The 8,810-nt window shown below is 37.5% G+C and overlaps 1 protein-coding gene across 1 annotated transcript in view; it reads left to right on the forward strand.

Moving 5' to 3' along the window:
• The window catches only part of LOC117214316 (low-density lipoprotein receptor-related protein 2), a 38,798-nt gene extending 30,115 nt beyond the window's left edge, over positions 1 to 8,683 (forward strand). Inside the window, exons 8-18 of the mRNA XM_033460315.1 lie at positions 27 to 594; positions 672 to 915; positions 1,011 to 1,618; positions 1,845 to 2,137; positions 2,239 to 2,994; positions 3,139 to 3,393; positions 3,499 to 4,005; positions 4,467 to 4,843; positions 5,135 to 5,733; positions 5,837 to 5,936; positions 6,193 to 8,683. Coding sequence (XP_033316206.1) covers positions 27 to 594; positions 672 to 915; positions 1,011 to 1,618; positions 1,845 to 2,137; positions 2,239 to 2,994; positions 3,139 to 3,393; positions 3,499 to 4,005; positions 4,467 to 4,843; positions 5,135 to 5,733; positions 5,837 to 5,936; positions 6,193 to 6,468 — 4,583 coding nt within the window. The 3' untranslated portion in view covers positions 6,469 to 8,683. The remainder of the gene's footprint in view (positions 1 to 26; positions 595 to 671; positions 916 to 1,010; positions 1,619 to 1,844; positions 2,138 to 2,238; positions 2,995 to 3,138; positions 3,394 to 3,498; positions 4,006 to 4,466; positions 4,844 to 5,134; positions 5,734 to 5,836; positions 5,937 to 6,192) is intronic.
• The last annotated feature ends 127 nt before the right edge of the window (positions 8,684 to 8,810 follow it).

The following is an 8,810-nucleotide window of genomic DNA, read 5'->3' on the forward strand; positions in this document are numbered from 1 at the left end:
TAAATTATTTCTCCTTCCATTTATAGCACCAAAGGTGAAGAACACGGTCTGTCCAAACCCAAAGGACTTCATGTGTGCAAATGGAAACTGTATCGACATGCAATTAGTCTGCAATAAGGAACCCGATTGTGCAGACGAGAGTGACGAACCTGCCCACTGTAACATAGATGAATGTGCTGTTGTGGAAATGAATCAATGTGCTCACAAATGTATTGACACGCCAACGAGTTACTATTGTGAATGTAATCCAGGTTACAGACTCTTGGAAGACGGAAAAGCCTGTGAAGATATAGACGAATGTATGGAGACACCACAAGTGTGTAGCCAGCAGTGTCAAAATACACCAGGGAGCTTTTACTGCAAGTGTAATCATTATTGGTACGAACGTGCTGCTGACGAGCATACTTGCAAGAGAAGAGACAACATCATACCTTGGATTATCTTCACAAACAAGTATTATGTTAGAAATATGTCTATTGATGCTTCCAACTATAGCCTGATGCATCAAGATCTTATCAATGTTGTTGCTCTGGATGCTGATTACGCTGAACAAATGCTCTACTTCTGTGATGTTACTGCTAAAACAATTTTCAGGTAAATTCACGAAGCTATATTATTTAAAAAGTGATCAGAATAATTCTCTAATTTTTTCATGTGATATTTTTTTGCAGAGCACCTATTGCAGGAGGAGAGAAAGAAGCAATCATTAGACACGATAGTCTTGGTTTGGAAGGAATAGCAATTGACTGGGTAGGCAAGAAACTATACTGGCTTGACCGCCACGCTAAACACTTGGATGTTGCTGAGCTTAATGGTACCAACAGAAAGACTCTGTTAACTGGCATAGCTGACCCACGTGCTATTGTTGTTCATCCTGGCACAGGATACCTGTACTTCACTTCATGGCACCTTCAGGTGATTTTCATTAATTTTAAATCAATTTCAATTACAAAATATGAATGAAGCCTATGAAATATTACACTCAACGAAATAATTCTTCTAATTTTAAGGCTTACATAGGCAAAATGGGAATGGATGGCAGTAACTTCACAAGAATTCTCACTTGGGAGGATGATATAGCTTGGCCTAACGCTCTGACCATCGATTACTTCACCGATAGAATCTTCTACGCAGATGCTCATCTAGATTACATTGCATTTGCTGACTTGGAAGGTCATAATAGGCGGAAAGTTCTTTCCGGGTCTGCAGTACCCCATGTCTTTGCCATTACTGTATTCGATGATTTCATCTTCTGGACTGACTGGAATCTAAAGGCAATCAGCAGAGCAGACAAATTTTCCGGAGCTAATTTGCGAGTCCTTAGAAATACCACTCACAGACCATACGATATCCACGCGTACCACCCTCTGAGACAACTGCCTTATAACAATCCTTGCAGTGAGAATAATGGTGGTTGCTCTCACTTGTGTCTAATTTCACCACCCGCAAGTTCCTATCTATTAGAAGGATACGGTCAACCTGGTGTCACGTCATACAAATGCAATTGTCCGAATCAATTCATCTTAAACAAAGATGGAAAGACATGTCGAGCTAATTGCACTGCTGGTCAGCACAGATGTGGTCCTCCGGATGAAAAATGCATTCCGTGGTATTGGATGTGAGTATGAAATACATCTAGTAGTCTTATTTTAAGCATATATCAAAGTTAATTGTTAATTAACTATAATTTCTATTTCCAAGTAAAAAATACGAAAGAATGAAATATATTTAAAGAATTATTTTTCTATGATCTTATGGCAAACATTTGGTAATTTAGACATATACTATTATATTTGGAAACATTATGCATTCATGGATTAACGACAAAGTTAATTATTTTAAAGGTGTGACGGTGAAAAGGATTGCAAAGATGGTTCAGATGAACCTACCAGTTGTGTAGCACGAGTGTGTCGACCCAGCGTTTTCCAGTGTGCAAATGGTAACTGTAGACTCAATGTAGCTGTCTGTGACGGTGCTGATGACTGTGGAGATAAGAGTGATGAAGCCAACTGTAACTTAGAATGTGGCGAGTTGGAATTCAAGTGCAAATCCAATGGTCGTTGCATTCACGAATCTTGGAAGTGCGATGGGGATGCTGATTGCAAGGATGGCAGTGACGAAGACCCCGCTATTTGTCGTAAGTCTTCTTCTCCAAATGCCATTATAACCAGTTATAACTAACTATATATATTACATAGAGGTCATTAAATACTCAATACTTTTGTCTTACCATTGCAGACAATCGACCATGCGATCCAAGCACAGAATTCACTTGTAAGAATGGCAGATGTATTCAAAAAGTATGGATGTGTGATTCTGACAATGACTGTGGCGACGATAGTGACGAGCCAGCCTACATGTGTCGTCAAAAAAATTGCACCACCGGTTGGCAGCGTTGTCCAGGCCATGCCAATTATCGTTGTATACCTAAATGGCTGTTCTGTGATGGCAAAGATGATTGTCGCGATGGTTCCGACGAGCTTCCCGAGAATTGTCCCAAGTGTGACCCTGAAATGGACTTCAAATGCACCAATAATAGGTGTGTGCCTAAACAATGGCTCTGCGATTTCGCTGATGACTGTGGGGATGGCAGTGATGAAGCTGAAGCCATGTGCAAAGATCGCTATAGAGAATGTTCAGAATCTGAGTTCAAGTGTGACAATGGCAAGTGCATCGCCTCCAGGTGGAGATGCGATTCTGAAGACGATTGTGGCGATAACAGTGACGAGAATGGCTGTCAAGAATTCGTGTGCAAAGGAGATACATTCCAGTGCGCAAGTGGCCATTGCATCGCATCATATCTAAGATGTGATGGCACACGTGATTGTAGAGACATGAGCGACGAAATTGGTTGTCCGCCAAAGTATCCAGGAGGAAGATACTGCCCACAAACAAGATTTCAGTGTGATAACAACCTTTGTGTCTATCTTACTGATATATGTGATGGAAGCGATGATTGTGGTGACGGTTCTGATGAAAATGCTAGCATGTGTGGTACGAGTTTTATTTCCTTCGTCTTTTATATCTATGATGTTTAAAGTATCCTACCTCTGAACTTCTAATAAACAATCAGGATGATGTACCTTCACAAACATAATCATAGAATTCAGTTTAATCATGTTACTTCATGTTTTACAGCAAACTTCAAATGCGACACAACTAGGAGATTCCAATGCGCCAATCATAAGTGCATCACTAAATATCAATTGTGTGATGGCATTGACAATTGTGGTGATGGTTCTGACGAGAACAATATGACCATGTGCGCATCCAGAGTCCGTCCATGTGATGCCATAACAGAGTATACTTGTGCCAATAAGAAATGCATCGATCGGTCGAAACTTTGTGACTTTGCCGACGACTGCGGAGATTCCTCTGACGAACTTGGTTGTCGTAAGTCTAAAAATTTCTTTAACATTATGTTTGTGTTATTATGTTATCTAAATTGCAAGTTTAAAAATGTTATTAATACCAAATATTCATTTATTTCTCTCATAGATCACAATAAACCCTGTCTGGAAAGCAATAAAGGCGGCTGTTCTCATTATTGTCACAACATCACTGATGCAGGATACATCTGTGCCTGTTATCCCGGTTACATAATCGCGCAAGATGACCGGAAGCATTGTGAAGATATCGACGAATGTGCTACTGGCCAGCACCAGTGCTCTCAGCTCTGCACTAATCTAAATGGCACTTATTCCTGCTCCTGCAGGCAAGGATTTGAACTGTCTGACAATCGCAGTGGCGTCTGTAAAGCTCTAGACACTGATATGATGATCCTATTTGCTAATGGTCCTGGAATTAGAGCTTACGATCCTCATAACAAAGAGGAAATTGATGTTATTGCCAATGAAAAGAGGGTACAGGCTCTGGACTTCGATCCTAAGTCGGAGTATGTGTTCTGGATCGATGGTTATGATAATTCCATTAAGAGGTCGTACATGGTGAACGCTAAAGGTGGACAAGTGAAGATTGGATACGCCCAGGATCTCAATATAAAGAGTAATTTTCTTTGCTTATATTATAATTTTACGCTGTTATATTAAGATATATTCTACTGTCAACACTCACACATTTTCAATACGTTATTTATTATTATATATGTAGTATCGGAATACTTAGGTTGTAAATTTGTCGCTGCTGGGTACGGCTGCTTTTCTTCTTATTTTTTTTTTTTTTTTTGTATCGTGGAAGAGAAATCGGGCTCTGGTCGCCGGGACTCGAACCCGGGTTCCGAACGTTCGCAACCTAAGGCGCTAACCACTGCGCTGCCGTCGCCCGACACTAGTTAGTGTCGAGTGATGGTATTTGCTATCGAGTGATAGTATTTGCTATCGAGTGCCGCCACAGGCCTTTTTTTCACGATACTACATATATATGGTACTATAGTGCATATATTGGTATTGCAGTCGTATAGATATACTATACAATCAATTTAAAATATACTATTATCTTTATTGAAGGCGAGTCAGGGCTGACAAGTTTGGCCGTGGACTGGATTTCTGGCAATCTCTACTGGACAGAAATCGATTCCTCAGGGGCAACATTATTCGGAAGAGTGATGGTCTCAAAGGCAGATGGTAGATACCGTCGAAGTTTGATAACAGTCGGTCTAGAAATACCAACCTCTATCGTAGTAGACCCAGAACTAGGTCGAGCCATTTGGGCAGACGTTGGAAGCCAGCCCAAGATCGAAATCGCTTGGATGGACGGCGACAGAAGGAAACAACTGGTCTATGATCGAATTGGACAACCTATTGCACTTACCATTGATTATTCTATGCAGCATGTTCTTTACTGGGCTGACAGCAAGCTTAACACCATTGAATCTATTGAACAGGTAGGTTCCAATTGATGCAATTTTTGTAGTTTTCGACTCCTTTGCATTTTTATATTTGGTCTTTGAAATATACTGAGCAAAAGAAAATCAGCAAGTCACTATTTTAAATAAAAGAAATGCAAGTTATTGTAAACATAATCATATGTAATATGTCAATGTAACGTAATATAATACTTGGAATATTTATGCAGCATTGCAGTTAGATACAGCAAAAGGTTTGGAAATTTTCAGGTGACCTAATAGTTAAGTTCAGAATGTTCACTTCACTTCAAGAATTGCCATTTTTTTCAGGATGGATCGAACAGAAAAGTTATCCTTAAAGGAGATAGCCTAAGACACCCAGTATCTTTGGATACCTTTGAAAACAATCTGTATTGGGTAACTAGGAGGTCCGCTGAACTGTTCAGACAGGATAAATTTGGCAGAGGCGTACCAGAGCTCATAGTCAAGCCCCTGCCCAATTCAGGAGGAGTTAAAGTGTATCATCAACAGAAATACAACATTTCTTTAAGAAATCCTTGCCACGAGGACCAGTGTACCCATTTATGTGTCCCGATTCCTGGTGGATATCGCTGTCTGTGCTCAGATAGTATTGGTCCACTGCAACAAAGAGAGACGATGCGATCCAACGAACGTCATTGTGACGCGACTAATGAAAGACCACTTCCTGCACCGAGAATCTGCCTTTGCAGAAACGGTGGAGTATGCCAGGAAGTCGAAGACAAGTTGCAGTGTGATTGTCCAAATCTTTTCCATGGAGAGTTCTGTGAAATTATGTTAGGAGCTAGGTCGAGCAATGCTACTGCAGCCATTGTTATACCCATTGTTGTTTCTGTCTTGGTCCTCCTTGGAGCTGCAGCTGTTATTATGGTGCTGAAGAAACGGCCATTGTAAGTTCTTTTATTCCAAAGTTTCTATCTTTAAAGTCTCTTATTGTAATTCATAATCCATCCCATGCACAAATTATTCCGACATCATTGGTAATTTTTACAGTGGTAAACCTGGAGGTCTTGGCAGTTTAACTGGTGCTCAGAGTGTATCCTTTAGGCAAGGAAGCAATGTTGAATTTGGCGTACCTGCTCACGAAAGAATGGTAAATACAATTTTTCATATTGCACATGTATTTCAAAAGTGACATAACTCAAATAGATTTTGAAATTGAAAACTGGAAACAGTAGCAAAATCTTTTTGTAATAATTCTCAGCACTTGAAATCCCTCTTTGATAGCTTCGATGTTCTTCTGGCATAAGACTGAATTATTTTGGATTATGAAACTTTTGAAAATGTCTTTCACATCTCCATAATTATTAAGTAATTTGTCTTAATAAAAAATCTTATTTATTGGATAGGAACCTCTGGATGTGGAGTACAACCTTGGTGACGTAAGTAACAAGAACAGGGACTTTAGTAACCCCATGTACGACGCGGTGAACACAGAAACAGGCGCTACAAATGGTACCGGCGCTAGTAGTATGTACGAATTGCCAGCTGAGATGAAACCATCTAGCATCCAGCACAAGGATCCACCACAATTGCACCTGAAGAGGAGAGAGCTCGATCCAACACCCATCGACTCGGGGAAAGATACACAACAGTTGGTTGAGGAAGACAAGTCCGAGTGTTAGATAGTTTAACTCATTGGTGCAGTGACGTAGTTAGAAATTTCAGGTGATTTGGAAAGCGAACAGACTCATTTGAATAACGTAACGGCAAGATAGAATCGATCTAGAGATTTTTAGGACATTTGACAGATGTTTGTATGATGTGGCGTATCGATCTATTCACAAATCTGTTGCAATTGTTATTTCTTAGATCTATATAAACAAGTCATCGATTTATTTTGAAGTTTAAAACTAGTAATAACTAATAATTCTTTTCAAAAATCTAAACAGAGTTCCGAATTGTATTATTGGTATAGGGTTTACTTTTTCAAACTATCCATCAATCTTCACCAGGTGCACATATCATATACATTTATCTTTAATGAAGGCAATTTTTAATGGAGCACAAGACTGAGTATGTACAACACGACTTTTTGCAACGTATATCACTGTAAAACTTTAGAACGGAATGTGACTAAATTACTTGTATCGAACTATAGCGTACTGAACTTATAGCTTATTTACAGTTCAAGTTCAAGGAGAAAAAGAAAAGTGCATCTGACTACGCCACTGCTTCTATATAGAAATGTTCTCGTATCTGTGGCACTTCTGTCTCAAAAACTTTGTTTATCTGTAAATGAAAATACATTAAAACAGATAAAAATAAAAAATAAGTTGCACGAATCTTTTATAACATAATGAAAAAAAAAAGAATTATGTTTTAGCTTTTTATGTATTGAGATTGAAGTGCAACCGGTAACGAGTTTGTGTCCTCTTAGGTGCGATTTGTAAGTCTTGTAAATACGATTATCGCAGAATATTAATATCACGTTGTCCATGTACCATAACGAAAGCAAAACATTCCATATTTTTTCTTCGAAGACAACTCGAGGTGAATTATAACGGGCGCTTAAGGGACTGTACGTTAAAAAAAAGAAGACAGGCCTCGACGAGCGTGTCATTTCACAAAATATGCGTTTTCTTCGTAATGATAGGAGAGACGAATCTGTTTTGAAAAAAAAGAGAGAGAAAAGGTTTTCTCTTTTTCAGCTTTCTCGGCCGCATGTAAGCGTTGTTATATGCGTTTGTACATTTTTCTAGACTATGCGCGGGGAACGTCAGTGTATAGTTTTCCTTCCGTAGCAACTGTGATCGTAAAAATTAAAAATTAGGCCCGAGTATGCGAGGTGATCATTTAAATGAACAAAGCGTACCCGTTTTCTGTTGTGCGTCCCCGAACATGAATGAGAGAGGAATCTTGTATCATTTTGTTTCTTCCTTTTTTGAAAGATTTATTATTTGGTACAGTAGAATCTCGATTATAGAAAAAACCGAAAGTATTTTGTAAGATTTGTAACTTCAGAATCTCCAGTTTTGTTGTTGTATATTGCGTATCAAATTATAGAGACTGTTAAATCTACATCTCAGTTAGTGACTTTTTCTTCACCAACATTCATCTACCAATTAACAAAACTTTTTCATCATCAACGTAAAGATTAGTTACGATATTTATTGCAAATTATAACAGAACAGATTTTTCTTTTATAAATTTAACAATTTATCATGAGTTTTAAATGAAGAAGTGAAAGTTAAATAATGCAAAGTTAGTTGGTTAGGTTAGAAAGTTCTACGGTCTGACTACTTAATCAAGTTTCTACTGTACGATCATTATCTGTTTTTTTTTCTCTCTTTTTTTAATGTAATGTAAAACGAACGTTGTACATATGTTTTACAGATCAACGAAGAAAATGAGCGGCACTGACCTTCTTTACAGATTATACATAAAACTATATATAAATAAAGAAATCTATATATATAAATATAAATATTATATATATAAATATATATGTATGTATATGTATGTATGTGCGTATGGGTAAATTAATGCGCATCATCATCAGAAATCGACTTTGTCTCCTGGGCGGGGCTCCAGAATGTTTTAATTATTATTTTTAACTGTATCAGTATTTTCTGTATTTTTGTATCGACCCGACGAAATACGATGATTGTTAATATATATATATATATGTATATATATATATATTGTTCGAGCAATTAAACAGGTACCGTCCAAGAATAAACATTGAATTATATCACTGTGCATTCCTTTTATCTATAGGTAGGTTTTATTAAAACAATAAAATAGGGAACAATAAAGAATAATGTTCTTTATAATGAAAACAATATAATATATTCCATGTTACAGATAATTTAATAAAAGTACAAAAACTAATATTAATCTTAATCTAATTATGGAATTAATATATAATTAAGAAGAAGATAATAGTATCTTTGCTACAAAAGATACAATGATTAAAGTATACAAAAATATGAAATACTTTTAGTTAAAAAAATACAGTAATTTG

This window comes from Bombus bifarius, unplaced genomic scaffold, assembly GCF_011952205.1.
Source record: "Bombus bifarius isolate JDL3187 unplaced genomic scaffold, Bbif_JDL3187 scf7180000009200, whole genome shotgun sequence".
In the NCBI taxonomy this organism is placed as follows: Eukaryota; Metazoa; Arthropoda; class Insecta; order Hymenoptera; family Apidae; genus Bombus; species Bombus bifarius.